This window comes from Otolemur garnettii, unplaced genomic scaffold, assembly GCF_000181295.1.
Source record: "Otolemur garnettii isolate 467f Iridium unplaced genomic scaffold, OtoGar3 scaffold00164, whole genome shotgun sequence".
NCBI classification, from domain to species: Eukaryota; Metazoa; Chordata; class Mammalia; order Primates; family Galagidae; genus Otolemur; species Otolemur garnettii.
The window spans coordinates 2489019-2515637 of record NW_003852559.1 but is presented as its reverse complement, the minus strand read 5'-3'; the positions used below and the strand labels follow the sequence as shown (position 1 = coordinate 2515637).

The window sequence follows — 26619 nt, the reverse complement described above, 5'->3', positions numbered from 1 at the left end:
TCTTCTCTTCTCTTCTCTTCTCTTCTCTTTCTTCTTTTCCCTCCCCTTCCCTTCCCTTCCCTTCTTTTTCCTTTCCTTTTCTTTTGTTTTCTTTTCTAAGAGACAAGTTAGTTCTCACTCTGTTGCCCAGACTGGTCTCAAACTGCTGACCTCAAGCAGCCCTCCCACTTCTCCTTCCAAAGTGCTGGGATTACAGATGTGAGACACCACACTGAACTGGCCTTATTATTTTTAATTAAGGATGTAGTGGAGGTTCAGAGTGGTATATGGAAAGCTATAAAGTCCTGTTAGCATTTAAAACCTATCTAAACATCTTAATCCGGCTTTCAGTAAAATCAGTAGGAAGTACTCAGGGTCAATCCAAATAACAAATAAATATAGAGTATTGTAAAAATTCACATCTTTCAGGTAAAAGCAAAAAAGCTGAAGTGCTGTGTTTTTATGGCTGCAGCAAACTTAAGGGAGGCGGGCATTGACTTTTAACCCCCCAATTATTAAACTGCTCTAGTTTGCTCACCAATTTCTTTGAATAACCTGAATACATATTCTCCAAATGTGAGCCTATTTGGGGAGTTTCTGTGTCCCACCCTGCAAATATGAGCTTGGATTCCTTTTATTTGCTTATTTATTGACCAAACACTTTTCAAGTGCCTTAGTGCCAGCCGCCGTAACACAGAAATATAGGCAAACAAGAACAGGGCCCTGCCTTCTCTGTGAGGCTCCAGGGACAGGCAAAGTCAACACATTGTAAGTCCAAGATCCAGACCTGCTTGAAGAGGTCTTTAAAGTCTAAACTGTTGCAGATATGAAAGACTTCTAGGAAGATGGGGTGGTTTTTAAAAGCTAAAATCTATGCCCTTTTTGTGTGTTTGTGGTTTTGAAGCCTTTTTCAGAGTAAGCATGCTGGACGGGGTGGGAGCTTGGGACAAATAGGATACCACTTGTGACTAGACACTCAGATAACCTCCCCCCTGGAACCACTGTGAGCTTCTAAATATGTATCCTGAAATTTGGCATTTTTTTTTTTTGTTGTTGTTTCGGGTTAATTGAAGGTAGAAAGAATTAGGTTACAATGTTTGCATGTGTTAGGTAAAGTCCCTCTTATAATTGTGTCCTGCCCCCAAGCGATGTGCCATATACCCTAATACTGTGGCCATTAAGTGGGAGCACGCCCATCCCCCCTCCTCCCTGCTCCCAGCTCCCTCCCTCTCCTGCCCAAATTTGGCACTTTCTAGAAATAGAAGGTACAGCAGAACAGATAGCAAATCAAATTTCCCAAAAACTTTTGTTTATCTCTTTCCCCTTACAAGGGTGCCAGAATTACCTATCACCAACAAGGCAATTCCCAGAAAACATAAACGGACTTCTTTACTGCTCTGAGTCTCAAGACATCAATTTATTACACCAGCTAAACTTTACACTGTGTTAATAACCAGATCCTTCCAGAATCTTTATCATGTGAGATGACATGATCTTGCAGTTGAGTCTCTGATAGTGTCATGTGATCTTTCATTCAAAAGAAAACAATGCAGTGTAAAAAGTCATGAAAGCTAATGACTCTTTCCCTTAGTAATTATGGCACAACTTTGTCTTGGTAGCCCAAAGTCATGGTGGTTTATGAATTGAACCGGATGGCAGTAGGGGCTGAGGCTGTTATTATAAAATGTAAGAATCCCTAGAAGTTATATTTTTACATTCTCTAAAAAAAGCCTTTTCCTCTAAAAGACATCCCTTAGGGCTTCAGAAAAAATCTATTATTATATGCTGAATTAGTTATATTTGACAACTTTCATAAAGGGGGAACATTAAACAAAATCCTACATTTCAGTGCTTAGGCCTACAGATATCCCTGTGTTTACTCTGCTGGTGATTCAGATTCTCTCTTAAGGATGTGACCTGACCTGGGGAAATTTGATAGGATTTATATTTGGAAATATGTACATACTTTTTAGACTTTTCTTATATAATAATTATTCTAAAGACGGACATAAGTGGTTCTATATGAAAAAAATTGGGTAAATAGGCAGTATTTATACTAGAGACGTTCTGCATGTTGACACTATAGGGTTAAATATCTCATTGCCACAACACATTGGGGGAAGGAAATTATTCTACTTGTGATAAACTAAAAACTGTTTTGTCTAAATCCCTTTAAAATGTCTTTGAACTGAGTTTGATGGAAGTGTTTCGGATTGTGTGTGAAAACCCCACACTGTACCCCAGAAGTGCATTAATATACATAGTTACTATTCAATAAAAAAAAAAGAAAAAAAAAGTCTTTGAACTGAACATATAATTTGTTTTTATCGGATTTTCTTTTTGTCCGAGTACTTACCTTTTTTCTCTGTCCACTGTTTCTGCACATAGACACATTTGATGTAGTTAGGGTGATTATTGCTGTGGTTTCGTCATTATGTGTCTACATTTTTATTCTCTGCCATACCTTATTTTTCCAGATACGAAGCAAAACAAAAAGAAAATGCATTTTGAAAATTACAATTATTAGTGTTCTGGCTATTTTTCCCTTGCTAACTATGTGGGACAAATGCCTGAAGAAAAGTCATTCATTTAGGAGATAAATGAATTTGTGGGATGTCTTTAACATCTTCAGTCACCAGGATACACATATAAACCAGAGTCTTATTTTGAGAAAAATATTCCTTTTCTAGGTATATGGATTTCTTCCCAGTCCCGTCTAATGTCACCACTGATTTTTTGTTTGAGAAGAGTGCTAATTACTTCCACTCAGAGGAAGCCCCTAAAAGAGCAGCTTCTCTGGTTCCCAAAGCCAAGATCATCACGATTCTTATTGACCCTTCAGACCGGGCATACTCCTGGTACCAGGTAAGGAAATCACGGATAAAATCCAACAGGGAGAAGGGGAGTGAGGACAGTCCAGGATCATTTTTAGCAATAGCCACCACCTTAGGTTTCAACAAAAGAAGAGATTTGCTGGTTGGTATCTACATAAAAATGGACATGTTTCTTTATGTTCATGGGAAAACTTTCTGCATTAAGTTTTTGTTCATTTTTAATCAATTTATTTAATAAACTATGTTAATATAATTAAGAAAGTATTATAAAATATTATACATGCATAATCAGTGCTTCTATGCATCTGCATTTTAAAAGTAAATGTTATACTTTAAAATCATTATTTTTCATTTAATACATGTGCATTCTATAAAAGGCCAGATAGCAAAAATTTCAGGCTTTGTGAGTTACATAGTCTCTGTTACAACCATGTAATGATTCTGTTGTCATTATATTTTGAAAGAAGCCAGAGATAGTATGTAAATGAATGAACATGCCTGTGTTCCAATAAAACTGTATTCATAAAAACAGGCGGTAGGCTGTAGATTGCTGACACTAGCTCTAAAAGACCTTACACAGCTGTATTTCGGGGAAAAAAGAAGAAGAAAGAAGGAAGGGAGAGAGGAGGAAGGAGAAAGAAAGAACCATTTAGTGCCAAAGCAAATACAGGAGTTCTTCATCCCTGAAAGCTCAACCTGTCTAAAGCTGTTCGAAGCCTCTTTCTCATGTACTCATTGCCGTTATGCTTCTGATATTGGTTAGAAACTAGCACAGAATGGACCACTTTGAAATAATTCAACAGACTCTAGTAATAAGACATATTACTAATCGAATACGTTTTTATTTTAATAAATCAGTAAAACTAATAGCTAGAAAAAAATTTAAAACCTGCCCCAGTGATACTTTAACCACCAAATGGAACAGTTCAATAAAAAGCAACCAAAGATGTACATAAGAGTATAACAAAATTAACAGGAGTCTGTGTTGTTAGCCCTGGGACCCTTAGTTGCCATTTCTCAGGTTAAAAAAATGCTTTCTTACTGTTCATGTATTCATCTATTCATACATAATTTAGATGACTACCATGTACCAAGTGTTATTTTAAGTGTGGTTTGAAAATATAAACTGACGAATGTGGATGCTATGCTTGAGACTACTTTCAGTCTAATTGGAGAAATGTGTATAAATAAGCATATAATTGGAAAATAATAAGTAAATAGACAGACTCATTTAGAGTGAGAAAGCCTATCCAATAAAGACCCTGGGGGAAGACAGGCTTATTTTAACTTGCTGGCACAGAGGAGCCCAAATGCCAGAACCACTGGGCATTTCCATAAAGAAGGGAAGGATTTGTAAAGGAAGAAATTTAGGTAAAATAAAAATGAAGAAGTGTTTTTATAGGTGCAGAGCAAAGCTGTGTGTAAAGGAGTTATCAGGTCAAGGCTGAAAAAAAGACTAAGGGTCCTATTTCCCTGGACACTATAAAGTTAAGATAAATGTGCAATGTTGTATGCATGAAAATCCCTTATCTGAAATGTATAAGTGGATTGGATATATAGCTACTTCTCAGCGTTGAAGTGACTTACACAGCTCTCATCCTCCAGGCAAGTGTGGGATGTCCTTTCTCACTGATGATGATTTTAAACAGCTAAATCCTTGACAATTATGATGCTAGAGGATAAAGTTTCTCAGCACTGTATCCTTTGTTACCTAACGAAAGTAGTTTTTCCAACACCACAAGAAGCAAAACAGATTGTCAGGAAAGATTTTATGGCAGGAACTGAGTGGGGAATGGTCACAGATAGCAGATGAAATCTTAGATAGGCGAATTGATAATAATCCAACTAATAGGATAGACAGAGATTCTAGAAAGATAAGATCCAGAGAATTCCAGAATTCCACACTGATCATTGATGCAAAACCTAGAGTCATCTTTTAAATCAAAGTACACAGCAAACTGCAAAATGGGTGGTGTGATTTTTCACTTTTTCCCTTTTCCACCAGGTATCTGGAGGAAAGAGGAAAAAAAAAAAAACTTAATTGACTCAAAGAGAAAGAAGAAAATGGGAGCTTGGCAACCACTTAGGCCTGAAAAATAGAGAATTTACAGAAAGAGAACGTTTTTGAGGCTGCAAGCTAACAAAACATCCTAAACATTACAAATAAACCACAATGGAAAAATGCAAGCCTTAACAAAGTCTAGTCGAGTTTGCAGGACAGTAATTTGACTCTCGGTTGTAGAAAATTTGCTATTCAACTATAGATGGTAAACAAACATCCACTAACTCACCACTCAGCCTGAATATTTATAGGTCAATTTAAGGAAAAGGTGATTTCCTCCAGCCTATGGGCCTGAGCCTGAGCCATTAGGAAACACTTTCCTGCTTTCTCCATTTTCTACACACTAAATGATTCTGATTCACCACAAAGGTCACCATTAAATAAAATAATCTTGGCTTTCAGGTGCTAGGGAATGTATGATAAAAGCTGTGGATTTCAGATAATGCACATGTCAGAGTTTTTAGTAGTTTCTCCATTTAAAATAGCGGATAGGGCTTTTCCCATCTGAAACTGTGTTCCTAGGTGCAGCAGAACTATTTGGCAGAGCTCGTAGTGTGCGTGAGAATTATGGCTATTCACCGGAAATGATAAATGGTTAGCTTATGAGCCGAAAAGGGGACATTAAGGTACCTTTCAAAAGTTTATCTTCAGGATAAAATACATACACTGAGGAAACAACTCAGTAAAGTTGGCTAAGGAATCCTATCCATAGGAATTCAACCTCTACCAAATACGTTTTCAGAAGTTTACTCTCATCAGGGTCATAACGTTAAATGCTGATGATCCAAGCAAACATGTTCATCCTTTATTAATTTCAAAGTAAATAACTCTTCAGCAATGAGGCAGGCTTTTCCTTAGCTTTGAGACATGTCGCCAAGATTGAGTTTTAATTATGGATGCCTATGGTTCAGAGTAGTTTAATTATCCACCTTTTCATCATAGCATCAGCGATCACACGAAGACCCGGCAGCTCTAAAGTTTACCTTCTACGAAGTGATCTCGGCCGGGCCCCACGCACCTCCGGAGCTCAGAGCCTTGCAGAAGAGATGTTTGGTTCCCGGCTGGTACGCCAGCCACATCGAGAGGTGGCTTGTTTATTTTCCCCCCTTTCAGGTATGCAGCAAAAATAATTTACATCCGTCTCAGTAAGGTGATGACTTGGCCTCGAGGATAGTGAACATTTTTACTCGTTAAGACATGACTAGCTTGTACCCCGTTAGTTGTAAATAATGAGACTGTGGCAAAGAAAAATAAACAGACAAAGGTAGAAAAAAATGTGTAATTTTCTTTCTGAGAGTATTTGAGGATGATTCTCCCTGCTCTATTTTCTAGAGCATACCTTCCCTGATTATAAAGAGCTTCAAAAGCTTTAAATCGCAGATTTTTATTCTGAGATGCGTAAAGCTTGAAAGAGAACCTCTTAACCCAAACAAGATGAATGTTGTTTTGCTTAATTAAGTACCATTATTTCCCTTTCGAACCACCTTGTTGAATTTTTTGTAGGTCCTACATTTTTGCCAGTTCTTTTGGTTCTTTCTCTTCCTAGCATCGACCTAGATTACAACATCAACCCCTACTCCGGGTTGCTTCTGTAATCCAGGGACAGCAGACGGGCTGTAGGTGTGCGTCTGAAACCGTGCTCTCCCCTATGATAACCACTGCCACGTTTGGCTATTTCAAATAATATTAACATTAAATAAAGTTGAAAATTCAGTTCCTCAATTGCAGGAGCCACATTTTCAATGCTCAGTAGCTGCACGTTAGACTGGCAGCTTTAGAGCATGTCCATTATCACAGAAGGTCCTCCTGGATGTGCTGATAGACTAAATAGAAATATGGGCGAGGAGGCGCGGCAGGAGGTCTGCGCGGCAGGCTCTGCGCCTGGGTCATGCTCTGTCAGGTCAGCTTGCTAAGCCCCCTCTCACCCGGGTAACTAGCAGACTCCTTTCCTCCGCTTCTTGAGCAATTCCATTCACCTTCGGTCGCTCCGGCAGTCTTTATCTTCTTCTCCATATGGATTATCAAAGTATTGCCTTAAACTTGACAGTGCTGCTCCTGAATCAAATTGTGACGAATGACATGCCTTCTGATGATGAGACCTACACTTCTTATAACGTTTCTTCTTTTCTACTTTAATGATGCAGTCGTGGCTTTGTTTCTAAACTCGGTTTCCCTATGTGATCTTGCGTCACATTTCTAAGCTTTCTTGATCTCCTCAACTGCCATTTTTGTCTCATAGTGTTTAAAGACTTCTTAGATTACAACACATTAAGTCTGAGCGGACTCAGTTGTCACGATTTATTTCTTATTCCGGGTCGTTAATGAGGATGACCTGGTTATGTCTAGCAGTGCATGCAAATCCCCTCAGGACAGCGTCTGTCGTTGAATAAGTTCAGAATACAAAAATTTTTCATTATATTGTTAATGTATCTTTTTCAATGTGCACTGGTTTGTTTGTTTGTTTCTTTGGTAATTTAGTTGCTGATTATAGATGGGCAACAGCTGAGAACTGATCCTGCTACCGTGATGGATGAAGTCCAGAAGTTTCTAGGAGTCTCTCCTCATTATAATTACTCGGAAGCTTTAACGTAAGTTTGCGTTCTAATTAGTTTTTGAAATTTCAAGAGAGAACTTATTTTAGAGAAATTGTAGTTTGGTAATGCAAATTTCAGGTTAGCTGTTCTTCATCTACTGATTATTTTTTTGGTTTGGCATTCACCACTTAGGAAAAAAACATTTCAACAATGTGCCAGAGAACTGGCCTAAATTCTTCATTGATTCCTAATTGTGCAAAGATGTAAGAACACTAAATAATGAAAAAATAATAATTATGCAAAGATTTTCTCAGAAAGGAAATTGGGAAACAAAATAGTTGTACATCTTTAACAACTAATCTTCGAAGGGGCTGCTTGAAATAATTTGGTAAGAACTAAGCCTATTGAGGGCGAAGCCTAGTCAATGTTGGGGCCTCTTAGAAATATGAACAGGTGATTAACTAGGGAGTTTAGGAACTCTTCTCAGCTTTTTCAATTTTCAGAAACAATGTCATACAGCATCAAATAGCCCAATAGCTGGCTGAGTAGACAGAGATACACTTCCTCTTAAACATGCTTCCCGTTTCTGCTGGTCTTTGCTCACTATAAATCTACCTTGTCACCTCTTCTTCAGAGCCCTCAGCAGTGACAGCACTGGCTGGCTTGGTTGGTTCCCTCTGATTTTCAGAGACCATTGACCACAGTAAAGCTGGGACTAGTAGAGAGGGCCAGAGAGACGCTGGGACCCAAGGAGGCACCTGCCCTCAGGGCTGTGCATATGCCTGGCAGTGATGACTCTCTTACCTCACCCTACTTCTGCCTCTAGACTTTATTTAGTATTTTTAAATGAGATCTCCCTCTTACTCCATGTATAATGGTTGGCAGCCAGATTTATGCGGGCTGTGTGTATTCCTGGAACAACTGGAAGACCCTGAGCTGCATGGACCATGGATCTGACTCTCATTATAAAAAAAAAAATTTTTTTTTGTAATCTTCGGCTGTGAACTGAGCCTTAAAGAAACTGAAAAAGACTGCATTATGGAATTCTCCATTGTATTTTTTCAGTATAAGACGGAGTTCCACAGATAACTGGCTTTCCCTTTTTATCGCCCTCTTTATCCTGTATCATTTAGAAAGTGAGAGGCAGGTTTCCTTTACCTTTCAGCATCCCTTGCAGTAAAGACTGGCAGAAAAACATCAAAAACTGCTTGTATCTTGTACAAATCGTATGTAGAGACACATAAGGGGGACACTTTGGTTGAGAGGACAAAGCAGTGGTGACAGTCTGCAGTTTTGAGCTTCCTTCCTGAGAGTCACTTATTTTGCCGTTACTATTAACCTTCTCAGCTCCGTGTTTTTCATACTGAGGACTTTCAGAGTTTGGAGAGCTCAGTTCAAGTACTAACACAGACACTCTAGCCTTAGGTATTTAACATTCGTCTTAACCTTCAAGAAAGCTGAATGATTTTAGTTTGTAGTTAGAAATTCAGGTCTACTTTCTGTTTCGTTTCTTTTTAAGTATCTCTGAGAAAGGAAAGCTTTTATTTTCTAAACAGTTTTCTACTTCTTTAGGTCTTTTTTTCGAGGATAAAGCAAAGCATTGTATTTCAGAAAAAAAGAAGTACAGTATTCCATAAAGACATAATCTCTTTTTTATGGCATGGTCCTTGACCTGCGTACTGTGTATTTGTCCCCTCTGCGTCCAGCTCAGCAGCAAACTTTTTATTCGTCTCCACCGCTGAGAAAAGGTGGTATACACTTAGGAGACTATCAAAGCAACAGACTACATACAAAGAGCTGTGGGTCACTTTGCACCCAGGATCTATCTAGCTAAAATTTCCCATTATATGATTCTCTAACCTGGTTGGGGGTTCAGTGGGTGAAGTAGCAAGGTAAGGTATCTATAAAAATCACACTTTCTGGTCCAGCAGGGCTCCCCAGCCTCTCACTGTGCCGACAGAGATAATGTACTTCCATTCTGTTTCTTTTCGCATTTTCTTGTCAATCATCAGTTGGCCTGGCACACCTTGTAAAAGCTAACAGTGCACTTGTAGGATATTTAGAAGTTTCATGTCATTGTCTTAGATCTAAATCAATCTGCCTTCACCCCATGCCCTTTGCAATTATTTATGTGAATCCTCCCCTACAATTTAGTGACTATATTTTCTGTGGTGCTTTGGAAATATTGAAGATGATTAGAGGTACAAGTGTATTCTCAGAAGTGCCATGGACACCAGTTGGCAGAAGAGCCTTTGGATACTTGGTTATTACTCCTTATTTTCCTGCTAGTGATAGTAAGGACTATTTCTTTGGTGCTTAAAAAAGGGTTTTTCATTTAAAGTACTCTGAGGACATACTAAATTGCAAACCAATATGAATTCTCAGCTAACCACATAAATTCATTGCTGTGCACAAAGTAAAATAAATGACTGAAACAAGGTCCATGCAAGGTTTTCCTATGCAATCGTGGCATGAAAGAGTACTCCAATTTCAGAGGTCTCTGAACTTATTATCTTCAATATAGAAAAGTCCATTATCACACTATTTTCCAGAAGAATGGCAATAGGCTTCCATTGTCAAGAGTATCATTTATTCCTTTCCACAGTCACGAAAGAAAGTGTTCGAGACTTCCACTGGATAATCTATGTTTTGTGGTATGTCTTACTATAACTTAGTATTGTCATCATGGGTTTTAAAAATCTGATTCTAAGGAGCAGGGACAGGGAAAGAAGGAGGAGGATCAGTCTGTTTCAACTTCATGGGAACTATGTAAGGGTATATGACACACCTCTTGGGTGCAGGACACAACTACAACAGAGACCTTACCTGAAAATGCAAACAATGTAACCTAATCATTTGTGCCCTCATATTAATCTGAAATTTAAAAAACAATTTTATTTTCTCTGTGATTATAGATATGACCGAAATAAGCAATATAAGCTCAAAACAATATAAATGGGAACTTTTTTATTCAGTCAAGTAAGCTAGCATTTTACTTTTATTCAACATAACGTTAAAACCCTAAGTTGTAAACTCAATTATACTGACATTACTTTAGATTTCATGTCATGCGTTGTGTTATATAGTTTTGAAGCTATCATTTAAGATAAAGCAAGATAAATAATGCTTACCGTGGAAATGTATGAATTTTTATAGACTAAAATGAAAATATAGGCTTTTAATTATGCCACAAACATATATATATATATATATATATTCACAATTATATCTAGCCATCAATGACCATGGCAGAGGTCTTCATGTTTAGATATACTAGTTAAATACCTGAGCCAGGCATCTTTATTTCTTAATAATCTGTTTATCAAGGTGAATGAAATCAGGTTGTATTATATTAATTTTTAATTTCCTTTGAAAATTTCAATAAATGGGTAATGAGAATTTGAAGCCCAGGGACTGAATATAGTATTTTTGCTGGTTTGTTTCATTTTGTGGATGAGGCTTGACTAAGTCATAAAGGACTAAAGCTGCTTCAAAATTCAAAAGGACTTCAATTGTTTCTTTTTTTTTTTTTTTTATTGAATGGACTTCAATTGTTTCTAATATCACTTCCCTGACAACCAGATTTATATTGCCAGGAATTTTTTTGAGTAAAACTCTGCTATATTAAAAAAAATGAAACAAAATATAGTAGCCATAGTGACTAAAATCTGTTGGTTCTCTGGATGACTTATCAAAGAACACCTGGAAATACTAAGTAGTGAAAAGGGAAAAAGAGTCCACTCCAACTTCTTGTCATTAATATTTTTAAGTTGTAACATTTCAAAATAAATACAATAAAACCTCCATAAATCATCATCTCCAACACTAAGTTATAGTAAGTCCTACATTGACCACTTCCTTAAGTTGACCCAATTTTCACAGACCAGACAGGCACCACAGGTACTTATCAGTACATTAGATCCACCTCTATGTTGACCACCTCTGTATGTTGACCAGTTTGTTACAGTCCCTTGGGTGGTCAACTGACAGAGCTTCTGTATATATTTATATGTTTTAAGTATTTTATTTATTTATATACATATGTACACATACATATATTACTTCATGAAAGCATTACGTGATATGTACAATTAGCTCCAATTTTAAGATTAAAAAACTGAGGATTAGGAAAATTTAGCCAAAAGTCAGTCAGCAAGTAAGTAAGGAGGCAGGATTGAAATGCGATCAGTTATCATGTCAATGGACACTGCCCACCTGTTAAGCTCTTCATATTGGCACAAGATATTAGAACCAAAGGAAAACAATACTGCTAGTTTTTACAAAATAATAATTTAAAGTACTTCCTTTAAAAACCTAGCACCTTAAAATGAACTATGTAAGTTGTCTCGCTTTATTATAAATAGAATACATCTTGAGATGTACTGAATGTCATTTTCCATAATAAATATGTATTTATAGAGATACGCAAATTAAAATTACATCGAGATACCACTACATACCATTTAGAATGGCTATAATCCAAAAGACAGTAACAAATGTTGGCAAGAAGGTGGAGAAACTTGAACCCTCAGATGTAGCTGAGGTAATGCATAATATATGGCCACTTTGGAAAGCAGTTTTGCAGTTACTTAAAAATTAAACAGAAACTTACACAACAATCCAGTTCTATGCCTAGGAATCTACCCCAGGATAAATGAAAACCTAAGTCTATAAAAACTTGTGAGTATATGTTCATAGCACCATCATTCATAATTTGGATTATTTCTGGTTCTCAAAACTAAAAGCAATGTAAATGTCTATCAGGTGAGGAATGGAATAATTGGGTACATTCATGCCAGCAAAAGAAATAAATAATAATATGTCCAGAAAAGACAAAGATATAGTCAAAAAGAAGATCAGTGCTTGCCTGGGGACTGAGGATGACAGCAGGATTGACTGCAATGGGCTCTAGAACACTCTGGGGATGGTGGAAAGGCTCTAAAACTGGATTGTGGTAATAATTGTACAGCCATATAAATTTGCTAAATATCATTGAATTGTATACTTAGCAATAAGTGAATGTTACTATATGTAAATTATACCTCCAAAAAAGTTGTTAAAAATAAAAAATGTATCAGTAAAATAATTCATTATATCATTAAAGCGTGTTTGTCAGGACAGAACTAATAAACTCCCATGTTTGTGCTAAGTAACAACTATATGATGGTATTTTGATTTTGAAATTTATCTGCACTATTTGCAATTCAGTAGACTTCCATGGAAATGGTTTTTCAATTTAAAATGAGACATACCTTAACTTTCTAAATGTAATCTGAACGTCTCTGAGGATTCATATGCCCAAGAATATAGAATTAAGGTCATATTTTCTTTAATATAGAAATGGTTACTGGTTAGAGATTGAGTCATCAGAGAATTTTGGTGCCCCTAACCACAACAAAATTTACAAAAGTTACAAAAGTAACTTTTCCAGTTACTTTTAGATATCTCTAGGTGATATTCCACACATGATTAAGAACTACTCTTGTCCACTCTTGTTTTATTCTCTAATTCAACAAAGTTTTATTGAGTAATTATTATGTGCATGGACTCTGGGGACACAATGATAAATAATGTATCCTTACCTCCAGGACAATCAGCCAAGAGAGAGACTCTAGACAATACCTAACACTTCCTGGAGCACGTTCACTTCCTGAAAGCCATGGAAGGCGGGGCTGGCTGCCACCATGGCTGCCCGTGCTCACAGACAGTGTTTGTTTCCACTGTCCCCCAGTCATCTGAGGCTGTTCTTCAGAGGGACAGGAAGAACAGATGTGGAGAGGGTCTTTCTCCGTCTTCTGTCAGACTTCTTCATGTGAGCTCTAAAATAGTACTGCCAGTGTCCCAGACTCAGAAGGTCTTTCATGAGCAGCCATCTGTATCTACAATTTATAACTGTTCTCTAAGGAGAACCAGACACAGTCCATTGGGCCAACACAAAAATAGACATGCTTTCCCTTCTACTGTCCTCTCCTTCTCATTCCTACCCTGATACGCTTACACCACCGTCTATACACTTATACATACAGCTGCCTAGGCTAGGCGTCAGTCACACATACACACATTTAATTAGCAGGAGTGAGGAAAAGATGGACAGGGTTTCTGAGAAAAATCAGGTCAGGTACAGTAGCTCAGGCCTATAATCCCAGCACTTTGCGAGACCAAGGAGTTCGCTTGAGGCTAGGAGTTCAAGACAAGTCTGGGTACTATCTCTAAAAAAAATATTTTTTTAATTAGCTGGGCATAGTGACACATGTATAGGCCCAGCTTTCTTTATTTATTGGTATTATTATCTTTACATTAAACTGAGTTATATATTCTAAATAGAAGTCCTTTATTAGAAATATGTTTTACAAATATTTTCTCCCATTCTATGGTTTCTGTTTTCATCTTCTTAAGTGCCTTTAGAAGGGCAAAATTTTAAATTTTGATGAATTCTAAATTATCATTTTTTTTTTTACAATTAATTTATTCTAAGAAATCATTGCCTAACTCAAGGTTACAAAAATTTTCAATGAGTTTTTCCCTATGTTTTCTTCCAGAATATTTATAGTTTTACCATTTATACTTAGTTCAATAATCCATTTCAAGTTAATTTTAATATACACTGTGAGGTAAGATTCAGTCTTCACTTTTTCCATGTAGATATTCAATTTTTCTAATGCAATTTGTATGAAAGACTAATCCTTTTCTATTTGGGGGGAAGGCACTGAATCCTAACCACTATACCACCAGGTACTGTCACTTAATTTTTGATAGTCAGTTGACCATAGATGTGTAGATTTATTTCTGGACTCATACAGATCAACGGATCTTTGTTCCATTGATCCATTGATGCTGATGCCACATTGCCTTGACTACTGTAGCATTACAGAAAATCTTGAAATTAAATAAGATAAGATTTCCAACTCTGCTCTTTGTTTTCAAATTGTTTTAGTTTCTCTGGGTCCTTTAATTTTCCATATACATTTTCCAATCATTTTTAGTGATTCCTAAAAAAAGAGTTCACTGGAGTTTTGATTGGAATCATTCTGAATCAATCAACAGATAAATTTAAAGGGTTAAGTTTTTTTAAATATTTAGTCTTTTGATTTGTGAACATAATATCACCCCATTTTTGGTTAAGTCTTCTGTAATTTCTCTAAACAATGTTGTATAGTTTTCAGTATGCATACCTGCATATATTTTTTGTCAAATTTATTCCTAAGTATTTCATGTTTTCACATTATAATTTTAAGCAAAATATTAAAAAGGGTTAAAATTTTGTTCTTTTTCATTTTTGGTTCTACTAATATTTGATAAATGTTTACAACAGGCAAACACTATGCTAAGTACTATAAAATGGGAAGGATCTTACATATGGTATCCTTAAGGGGTTATAATGAAAACTCAAACGACAGTTATGTGAAATATTCTGGTAAACTAAAACATAAATTTGACATGCTAGTATTATTTTATTATAATTATGGCATGAAAATCCCATTATAAGTGGTGTTACAAGCTCATTCCAAAAGAAGAAAGTATCATATTTTCCTGGATCAAATGTACTCCCGTGTATAATGTGCACACACATTTTTGGCCCAAACTTTCAGGAAACCACCCCTTTCAAGAAACTGGCCAACTCTCAGTCAAGAAAGACACATCTGAGGAGGGCTAACACTACCCTAGTGAATGTGCAGATTTCACTGCCTTCCCACAGCTGCCTGCTCTGTGAAGGTGCCCCTTCCTTCTCTCCCGCCATGTTGAGGGCTGTGGTGAGATGGCCACATGTTTGGCCAGTAGGGTGAAATCTTCTGAGGCCACTGTTCAATGGGCAGCCAGATGGCTCTCTGGGGCCTGCATGGGGGTTCTTGGGGCCTGTGTGAGGGTCCCAGTCCTCTCCACGTGGTGAGGGCTCAGGCCTCTACCCCAGTTCTGCACATCAGCTTGCCACCTTGCCGGCCCCACTACCACCTCCTCTCCTGATCACTGCGCTGGGCACAGGTCACTCTGACCCCTTCTTCCCAGTACAGATCCTCCAGAAGTGGACCCCCATGTGCCCTGCTGGGCTCTCCCACTCCCACACAGTATTATCCATATACAATATGCATCCTTATTTTTCCCTCAAAAATTTGGGCAAAAAGTGTGCATTATACATGGCAAAATACAGTAACTCTACAAGAACATTTAAATAGATTAGAGCTATAAAATCCTGACAGTAATCACTCCATGGCACTCCAAAACTCTTTTTCTTCTATGTATTGATAGTATTATACCATAGATTGTAAGATACAAATACCATCTAAATCCACAGACATAGATGAAGGTTGATTTGTCATTTTAAACCCAACAAAGGAAAAGAGTGGGCTTGAAACATAATTTTTTCCCTTCCAGATGAAGGAGGTAGTTCTATTAATTTCTATTAATAGGAGGACTTCTGACAATTTTTGCATTAGGCATGGGGCAAACTCACAAAAATGACAGATGGACTGAGAATTCAGAAGGATGCCGAAGGCTTTATGCAAAAGAATGTGGTTTTAAAAAAAAAAATGAAATAGTTCCTCTGGTTATAACTCGATATCCAAATGAAAATATTTATATGTTGGTTATTCTATCTTCTTATAAATTGCTTAGAAAATAATGTGGAGGGGTTGTATTGTTTTATTTTTCTAGGTTTGATTCTCATAAAGGTTTCTGGTGTCAGTTACTAGAAGAAGGTAAAACAAAATGCCTTGGGAAGAGCAAAGGAAGAAAATACCCCCCTATGGATTCTGATGTAAGTACAAAGCTGAAGAAGACAAACTAATAAGCAAAATGATTTAAGAAAAAAAAGTTATCATAGATGCTTTTTTAGAAAACTAGTGAAAGTCAAAATTCAGCCTAACGTCAAAATTCAAAACAACATTCAGATTTTAGTACACGGAGACGGCTTGTTTTGATTTTTCCAATGATATATCATTTCCTATCATAGAAGAATGAAGTAAAACAATTGAATTTGACATTTTGAACAAGAATGAAAAGAGAACATCTCATTCCAGATAGAATGATACTTACACAGACATTTTAGCATAAACATTAACTGAACCAAGAGAGGGAAATATATCAATTGGAAAGTAAAAATAAATAACACCAAAAAAGATTTTTATTTTGTTTCACTGCATAAGTCACTCTGTAGTAGTAAGTGTAGTAGTAAGTGTAGTAAGTGGATAATAATATTAATATATTTCCCAAACTAGCAGATAATTTAGGCTTTGGGGAAGCAGACATTCGCTCTTTACGGTATGTATTTAGCAACCCCTATTTGTTTTGTTCAGATGATTTGCTTCTCAACCCTATATTTTTACTTTTTAATGCTTATTTCACACTTATTATGATTTATTAATAATATTTTTATTTCATAATCAGTCTATTTAGTATATAGTTTGGATATAAGAATGTAGGTGGATTATGATTTATAAACTTTTTAAATCCCCAAAATTAAAAATATTATTTGGGATTTTTTTCCCAATGTTTAATGCCCTGGGTTAACTGAGAATCCTAAGGTGAGCAGAACATATTTGACTATTTTTTATCTAACAAGACTTTGAAAAACTTTTTTTTGTGCCCAGCCTGATAGAGACAGAACTTGACCTCAATAAGCCCATAATTAAATTGTATATAGATGGCTTGGAAGAAAGGGCTCTGTTGTTTTGATAAATTGCACTCTCAGAACTCCAGTTTTTGTTGCTTGATTATTAAAATATACCTTCAGAGAACTATGAAAACAATCCTAACACATTAAAGGAAACTATAATTTCTGTAGTATTTCAAGAAGGCAATATAAAATATATCAATTTCATTTCTATAAAGGCTATTTCCTTATATATTTACTAAAGCTAAAATGTTTACAGGACAGTGAGGCACATCTTCTGTAGCTTTTTCATTTACCCTGGTCTAACAGAATACTAAACCTGGTGGTAGAGAAAGAATAAGAAAAACACAACTTTTCAGAATATCAATGCTAGGTCTCTTAACAAGGTTATTGTGTCATATGTCTTGGGTTTATCTGCAGGAGTAAAGTGGCTGATTTTGCACAAATAGTGTCTAGAAAGAAGGCAAGAGTAAAGGACCTCCACAGAGGTAATGGGAATAAACGTGTCAGCTGAGCAGACGAGGCAGTGCTGTCACCTCATAGCTCAGCTCTTCCCAATACAGGAACGTGCCATCTCCTTCCTTGAGACCATCAGCAAAATAAATAGTCCGCGTGTATGATAAATGTTAATCCAGATATGCTGTATTTGATACTTAAACTTGGTCAAAGTATATGAACTAGACTTTAATAAGCAGAGTAAAAAGTCCTTTCATGTCCTCCTCCCCCCCAGAGCAGAGCATTTCTGTCAAGCTACTACCGAGACCACAACGTGGAACTCTCCAAGCTGCTGCACAAGCTGGGGCAGCCTCTGCCCTCCTGGCTGAGACAGGAGCTACAGAAAGTGAGATAGCACTCAGAGAAAACTTCTTGCGGCTTCACTGTCCCTGTAAAACTTCCAGGGAAGCTACCAGAAGCTTCCAGAAGCTACCAAAAGGCTGTTGGAAAAATATACCTCTTCAAATGAGAAAAGAGATCAAAGTTCCTTCCATGTGCTGGAATGTGGGTGATTAGGAAAAAAGAAAAAGTATCCATTACAAGCCTTGAGGCCTATGGTCTTTTTCCTCACCCGGATCTGAGCCTGTGGGATGACTGTAGACTATTGTGCATGGATGTGGAAGTTGATAGCAAACAACGTAAATTCCCAGCACAAATGCAGAAGTGTTCCATTTCATAATAATATTTACACTTTTATATATAAACTAAGATTGTGTCACTATAGATTTCTAGCCCACTGTTGGCCTGTACAATGTTTTCTTAATTGATTCTATGAAGTGTCCTACAAAACAAAAGGCAAAAATAAACATCATAATGTAGCATAAAATGTCAAAAGCATAATATTCATGAAAAATGCTTGCCAAATTTCAAATCCATTGAAGCATTTAGAAATTATTGTAAACTACAATTTGTGCTAGATCAGGGATTAGAAAACTTATAGTATATGAGTTTTATCTGCATCAACAAAAATGGTAGTGCTATAGCAAAAAAGTGATTTTTTTTCATACAATCTAGTGCATATATGTAAACATTACTAACTCCTCCATTATAATGTAACTGTTACACTGAAATATATATTGTAAAAATGTTGAATGGTAAATAGAAACACATTGAACATGCCAAAAGAGTAAATAATAATAGAAAATGTACTGACTAAATTCTCTAAAAGGGAGAAATTGTAGGGGGTCTGAAAATACATCATGAAAACTGTATGTCCACCTGCTGTCAGCTACAAATCTCTTGCAGTAGTCCTCACTAGTTCTACATAAATGCATGCATAGAATCTAAGGTATGTGTCATCTCCAGAAACAGACTGACTTAAATGTGAATAGCTTTCTTTTAATGTCCCCTAGAGCAAAATCTATTAAGTAAAAACTAAGGACAGTTTCCCTAGATGATGTGTTTAGGCTATTTACATTTAAATTATTAAGAAACTACATTTTTCCAGATAGTTCAAAATAAATGATGTAGTGTAGGTAGAGATTTGTAATAAAAACAAATTAATATATGATTTATAATCCAGTATTTACAATGATACTTTTGATAAAAGGGAGAGCACTTAAGTATTTTTAAAAATATTTCACACATCACTCTGGTGGAAGAGAACAGAACATATTTAATGTTATGGAGTACCTGCTAATTAAATGCACAAAGTACAAAGGTGAGCAAAGCATGGTTCTTATACTATATTTACACTTAAGTTTTAAATGATATACATGACTACTAAAATAATCAAAAAGGAAATAAGGATAAAGTATACTTATTTTCCTGTTGAGGTTTACTTAATTTTCAAATGTACTGTACTTATGCCTAGAATTTAAGTAGTAAATATTCCAAGCTATGATCATAAGCCTTTATAAATGTTATCACAGGTATGATTAGAAAAACAAGATACACAAAGAAAATCTCTAGCAAAAATATTTTCATTGTCATTACAACGTATAAAACTAAACTATCAATTACTCACTAATTAGAAAACAAATTTGACATCCTTCCACTTACTATAAAATCTTTAATGCACATTTATAATTACTAAGTAAACATTCTTTCTAAGTTTTATGTACACTAATATGCTAATTTTTGAACAAATGACAATATGAGCAGAAAAAATTGGAAAAAAGAACCCCCTTTTAAGACCCCTGACTGTAAAAAAATTTAAAGCCACTTGGACAGATTTGGTAAACTCAGTGCACACACTTCCACACATGACAAGCATGAGGGAAAATTATCATCATCTTTCACCCCCACTAATTTTGGAAACCTGGGTTAAGAATTCAGACATAGGGAGAAGAGGCTCCAGCAGTTACATGCAGTGTCATATTTCCATTGGCAACACATTTATGCTGATTTTAAAAAAGGAAAACTGCTATATTTATGTTTAATGATAAGATGTACATTTGAACTTCTAAGAAAAGCTGCTAATGGCATAATTTTGTCTAGGAGAAGTGAGCTGACTGAACAGCTCACCCTTTAAAATAAATGTCAAAAACATATTAGATAATTGTATGAACAAGGGAGAAAAAGGAATAGATAACACCAAATTTATTCACTCAAAAGTTCATGCTGACATGCTACCTAGGGCAGCAAATCTGTGAAAGGATTTTTGACCACTTGATGGGTCTCGAAGATAGCGTCAAACTCTAGAGGACATGCACACTTTCCAGGTTCCATCCTCTGGCTGGTTACTATGCTATTCTGAAAGTAGCATAAATACACGTGAGAAAAGCATAAGAGGTAATGTGATTTAAAACTAGCTTTGTACAGAATTCCCTTTTTCATTACTTAAAGTATAAAACTTCCTCAGGAAGAAATGAAATGGTTATTTTAATGTTTATAGCTATAATATTCTTGTCATTCACATTGAATGAAAATTACTGGAAACATTCTTTTCTCTGAGTTTTTTAAAATAATTAAAAAAAAAAAAACCCTGGGTATAATTCTCATAGTAGCATGGTACCTCATATGTATAACAATAAAAACTCTGATAAGAAAATGAAGAGTGGAACTGGTGATTTTTGGTACTAAGAAGGTATTTGATCATTTTCTCTTGGAGTTGAGTAGGAGGCAGCTATAGAACAGAGATAAAACGAACATAAGTCAAAATGGAGAGCCAAATAGAAAGCTTCCAAGTAGGAAGTTATATGTATAATTTACATGTATGTGTATACAAGGTCTGACAATTAGTGAACTTGCCACCATACACTTATGTTGGCAGCACTGTACAGACAACTCAGTAAGATTTCATGACCCTGGTTGATAAATCAGTGTCTCACAGCTGTGTTTGTGGTGACGTGTGATGGTGTCTTGCTGAGTGCTGTTCATTATTGTTGTTACATGTTTTTGTGTGCCATCACAAAACTATCAGAGTTTAAATTAAAGCAATGAACAAACATTCATAAATTTCTTATTAAATTTGGCAAGAGTGGAAGTGAAGTCAGGGACATGTTAGTCCAACTTTACAAGGATAATGCCATGAAGAAAACAGCCATCTACAAATGGATTAAACATTTTTTTCTGAGAAAATAGAAAACATCACTGATGAAGAGAAATCAGGGTGGCTAGTAACAAGAAGAAGTGACAAAACATTGCAAAAATCCATTGAATTGTGCATAAAAATCATCAGCTGCCTGTGAGAAGCATAGCAGACCAAGTAAACATTGATAGAGAAACAGGAAAATCTTAACTGAAAGTCTTGGCCAACAACTCATGGCTCTTGCATCACAACAATGCACCAGCTCACATGAAACTGTTTGTGAGGGAATTTTTAGCCAGTGTACAAATAACTGTGTTGGAACATACTCCCTACTCCCCTGATCTGGGCCCCAGTGATATTTTTTACCCAAAGATAAAGAAAATAGTGAAAGGAAGACACCCAAGGGGAGTACTATGAAAGTGACCATACTGATAACCAGAAATGAGGTATGTATCTCTTTTTCTAGGATGAGTTTGTGAACTTAATTGTCAGAAATTTGTCTATGTGTGTATATTACAGAGGGTGCCAAGAAAAAATATACACATGTTAAGAAAGGGGGAAAACTACTAAAATTGTAATACTCAGTATATACTGTTTATATAATAAACAATGAATTTGTATCACATGGAGCATCTCTTATAATTGCAGACGTCAAATGTGACTTGGGTATTAGGAATTTCATACAGTTTTCCTTTCATAAAATGTGTATATATTTTTGGCACCCTTTGTATACACACATACACACACAAATATCTATATATGTAACTATGTATACAGGGAGAGAGAGGGATAGAGAGAGTAACAATTCACAGATCCTTCTCTTCCTAAATGGAGATGTTGCTTATAGTGGGTTGTTTTTAATTCTAATAGATGTAAACTAGGTTGCTCTTGGGACCTTAGAATAAGAGAGTAAGAGCACATACCTGTTAACTGACAGACTTAAGAACCTGGATGATCATAGCATTTCTTACTCCCTGTACTCTGTTCTGCTCCACACAAATGGACCCCATTCTTTCTTTAGAGTATTAAAAGGTATTAGTCTCTCCTTTATAGAAATCTAGCAAAACAGAGCAGTGCCTGTGGCTCAAAGGAGTAGGGTGCTGACCCCATATGCTGGAGGTGGGGGGTCCAAACCCAGCCCCGGCCAAAAAACTGCAACAACAACAAAAAAAATCCAGCAAAACAATCCCTGCAAAAAAGGGGCAGTGGGACATGGGCTTAAACGAGACATTTATCTTCATTCTCCACAAATTTTCTCTCACCTGTGCCAAGGGTACCTAACCCAATTTGGGGGCCAATTCCCCCCCAGCTAAGGCTACTTCTAGTTCCTGTCATTGGTTGTCCATAACAGTTCTCTATAAATTCAGTGCTCATAACAAATGTTATAAAGTAAAATGTATTCACTTATTTATTAGTATATTAAATTTATTTTTTAATCTGTGTAAACTTTTTCAATTAACCTTCTTGAAACAATTCTCATTTTGGGGTTTCTATCATTTCTCACTCTTTCCCAAAAGTTACAAATAACAAAATTAATAAATCACTGAAATTAGAACTAGCCTCACGTTCATCATCTCCTTTGGAGCATTTCTTAGAGAATGAGAAATCATGAATGGTGTGAATAAGAAAACACATTCAAGCCAAAAATCTTGCTAGGTTCAAGCCAAAAATCTCATTTGCTTTACTAGAGTTCCCAAGCTAAACAGAATCAGTAGCAGGTCTGCACACGTGTGCATGCACACTGTACATAAAGAGACTCCCTATGAAGTATTGACTTACGTCTTCAGAGTCTGAGAAGGCCCATGATATGGCATCTCTAAGCTGCAGGACTGGAGTTCCATGTTCCAGCACACTTAGCCAGGCAGAGTTAATTCAACCATCTTTCATTTCTTTGTTTTATTCTGGCCCTTGATGAGTTAGATCATGCCCACCAACACTGGGGACTGCATCTGCTTTACTCAGTCTACCAATTCAAATGCTTATCTCACCCAGAAACACTCTCACAGCCACATCTAAAAATAACATTTCAACTACCTGGGCATTCTGGGGCCTAGTCAAAGTTGACACATAAAATTAGTCATCACATTTACTTAGCAATCCCTTTCAAAGAATTCAAAGCAAATTTTGCAAATTAAATACTCACCCCATAAAATCTCCCAGAGATTGTTAGAATGTACACATATCTGTCCAAATTTACCATACATAAAACCAAATTAAGCTGAATGAAATGTGAGATAATTCCAAAGCACACAGAATCTGTGACAAATCTTACATAAAACTGTCTTCATCAAGCTGCTTCTTGGTTATGAGAGAATAAATTAAGTGTAAGAAATGCCTGCAGTCTACATCCCTGATTCTAAAATGCTCTATTTCAAATTGCTAATAGAAATGGAAACCAAGGCTCTCCGAGGCTTGGCACCCATAGCTCAGTGGTCACAGCACCCACATTCACCAGGGCTGGCAGGTTCAAACCCAGCCAGGACCTCCTAAACAACAATGACAACTACAATAACAAAAATAGCCAGGCATTGTAGCAGACCTATAGTCCCAGCAAAAATAGCCAGACCTATAGTCCCAGCTACCTGGGAGGCTGAGGCAATAGAATCACTTAAGCCTAGGAGTATGAGGTTGCTGTGAGCTGTGATGCCACAGCACTCTACTGAGGGTGACATAGTGAGACTCTGTCTCAAAAGAAAAAAAAGAAAGAAAAGAAATGGAAGCCAACTTTGCTCTTAAATATTATACAAAATTTATGCAGTTGGACAAGATAATGTGAGTCTTCTTTTCTCCACTTGGTAAATAATATCATGAATCTCAATTTTTTTCAGTTTCAGCCACTTTTAGCAAAAATGCCAGCTTAAAATGCAACATACTCCTAGTGCTTTACTGTATCATTTCAAAACTTAATTCATACCTTCAAAGGCAAACAAAACACTTAAAAGCCCACAAAACAAATATACTATCAAAAATGAAGTGCACTTCTCACACAAATAAATAAATGGAAAATTTTATTTTTTTATTTTTTTAAATTTTTTTTTAAGAGATAGTCTTACTCGGTCACCCTCAGTAGAGTGCTGTAGCATCACAGCTCACAGCAATCTCCAGCTCATGGGCTTAGTCAATTCTCTTGCTTCTGCTTCCTGAGTAGCTGAGCCTACAAGCACCTGCCACAATGACCAGCTATTTTTTGTTGCAGTTTGGCCAGAGCTGGGTTCGAAATTACCACCTTCAGTACATGGGGCCGGCATCCTACTCCCTGAGCCATAGGCACCACCCTAAATGGAAAATTTTATAAGAACATAAAGATTATAATTTTATGATTAAAATTATCAATACAAATAAAAAGCCATGGAAATATAACATTCATAAATTCTCTCTCCTTCCTACCATCAACTAGATAAAACCACATTGTTTATATGCCCAATTAATTACAAGGATGTCCTCAGCACAATTAGTATAGCAAAGATGATCAACTGGACTGTTGTAAGAACATCTGCTCTGAACTAAATAACATTGGGTAGGTGACTTCTGTGGCCTCAGTTTTCCCATCTGTCAAGGTATGGGTAAAGAGAAGGTAACGCTTTTTCCATTGGCTTATTACAGAAGTATATCAGTTAGTATAACATTTGGTTCTCCCTGTCTCTCATCTACTCTGCCAGAGGGTGAACCATGAGTTATTTTGGTATCTATTTATAAAGCATGGTCACCCTGGTCTGTTCTTGGCCTACATTGCGTTTAGCAGAAACTGACATTTATCTGCTTTATTTACATCCACAAACATAACCAAAGAAAAGCTAAAAGCAATAATAAAAACATAAACATACGTTCTAAAATTAGGAAGATAAGCAAGCATGTAAGGAACAATAATATGAATCCATGTCTCATCTTTCATGTAGGGAGCCAAAAGATACGGTCTAAAGTGGACAAGTTAAGGTAAAAGGTAATTGGAATCACGGAGGTAAGCAGCAGAACTTAGAAATGGTAAAAGTTTAGTTAGCTTAGCAAAGTGGGACTAGAGTGTGACCAGGGAAAGATATTTGAATTTTTATTTCCAAATGCTTATAGTTTATCATTTAAAAAATAAGTCTGTAAATATTCAGAATTGACAGTGTCCAGAAGGAGAAGCACAGAACCAAGAGATCTAAGCAGAAGCTGACTTTGGCATCCAATGTTGGACAGTATTCAAGAGATTCTCTGATTGATAAGACCCCTGTCACACTACAGAGTCCGAGCGCTATACTATAATAGCTCTAAAAGTAGATAGCCGGGGGTCCCCTGGCAGACCCGAATCCCCTTGAGGGAGTCTGCAAAGTCAAAACTATTTCTATAGTAATATTAATCCATTAGATGCTTCTATCACTGTGTTGATCTTTTCAGGGTGTCATAGCAATAATAGTAAATCTGCTGATGCTTTAGCCTAAATCAAGGCAGTGAACCAATACGTACTAACAACAGTCACTGGATGTGTCATTGCACACCCATTTTCTTCTTAAAAGGCAGTGCCACTTAAGAATGTCTTTGATGAAGCTATACAAATTATTAGTATTATTACTTTTTGACCCTTGAATATTCTACGTGATCAAATGTGAGGAATAACAGAAGTGCTTCTGCTGCATAGTGAATGAATGGTTGTCTTGAGGACAAGCACCTGAGTGGCTGAGCAGCAGATGACCTACCTACTTTATTTGTGGAACTTCATTTTTACTTGCAAGACTGACTGACAGAGAACTAAGGTTATTCAGACTTTAGCAACTTGCAAACATTTTCTTGAAAATGAACAAAGTAAGCCTGTCACTTCAAAGAAAACAATTGACAGTATTTGTTGCCTATGATAAAATTTGAGCTTTTAAGTGAAAATTAGAATTTGTAACTTGTATCAGTTACCATGAACTTGACAGCATACTCACATTTAAGACCTTGCTGATGATATTGGTAGTTAGAAAATTGTTACTTTCTAATATTATAAAATGAAAGGTGTCAACATTTTAGAGATCTGTATAACTCAATACACCATTTTCAAAATAACCAAGGCAGTCACAAAATAATTATATACAGCACAATCTCGGCTCTTAGAGTGCTTAATATGCTCAATGCAAACATTAATCCTCTTGGCAAGAATCTTGCCCTTAACTTGTTTGTTTACAATGCCAACAGCATGCTGGGTAACATGGTAGACTCTTCCAGTTTTGCCATGGTAACATTTGTGTAGCATGCCTTTTTGAAAAGTACCCATTTCCTTGATGTCTACAATATCACCTTTCCTGTAGATTCACATGTATGTGGCCAAAGGAACAACTCCATGTTTTCTAAAAGGCCTAAAGAACATGTATCGGGTGCCTCTCCTCTTTCCCTTTGTGTTCATCATTTTGGTGAATTACTGAAAGATGGCGTCTCTGGCCAAAAGGGTACTTCTTTGTTCTTATCTGATAATGCCTGAGGCTATGGAGGAACAAGGTAGATTGAATACCTGCCCTTGCTAGCTTTGCTGTTTGGAGGCTGTTACTTCAGATCTTTAAACAAGGCATAAACAAACTTCTTGGGCATACAGGAATTTGTGTGCAAACCTCTGCCTCCATGTAGGCCTTAAGTCAGGGGGGTTTTGCTGGAACCTTTTATAAGGAATTTTTAGGCTGGAC

General features: G+C 36.4%; 1 protein-coding gene across 3 annotated transcripts in view; it reads left to right on the top strand.

Annotated features, from left to right (window-relative positions):
• Positions 1–18027, top strand: part of NDST3 (N-deacetylase and N-sulfotransferase 3) — a 180756-nt gene extending 162729 nt beyond the window's left edge. For 2 of the 3 annotated variants that reach the window (XM_003800067.2, XM_012811560.1), the window contains 5 exons: positions 2670–2844; positions 5818–5988; positions 7354–7463; positions 16059–16161; positions 17747–18027. In XM_003800067.2, coding sequence (XP_003800115.1) covers positions 2670–2844; positions 5818–5988; positions 7354–7463; positions 16059–16161; positions 17747–17866 — 679 coding nt within the window. In that variant the 3' untranslated portion in view covers positions 17867–18027. The remainder of the gene's footprint in view (positions 1–2669; positions 2845–5817; positions 5989–7353; positions 7464–16058; positions 16162–17746) is intronic. The other variant, XM_023519239.1, reaches the window with a different exon arrangement.
• Positions 18028–26619: the final 8592 nt, after the last annotated feature.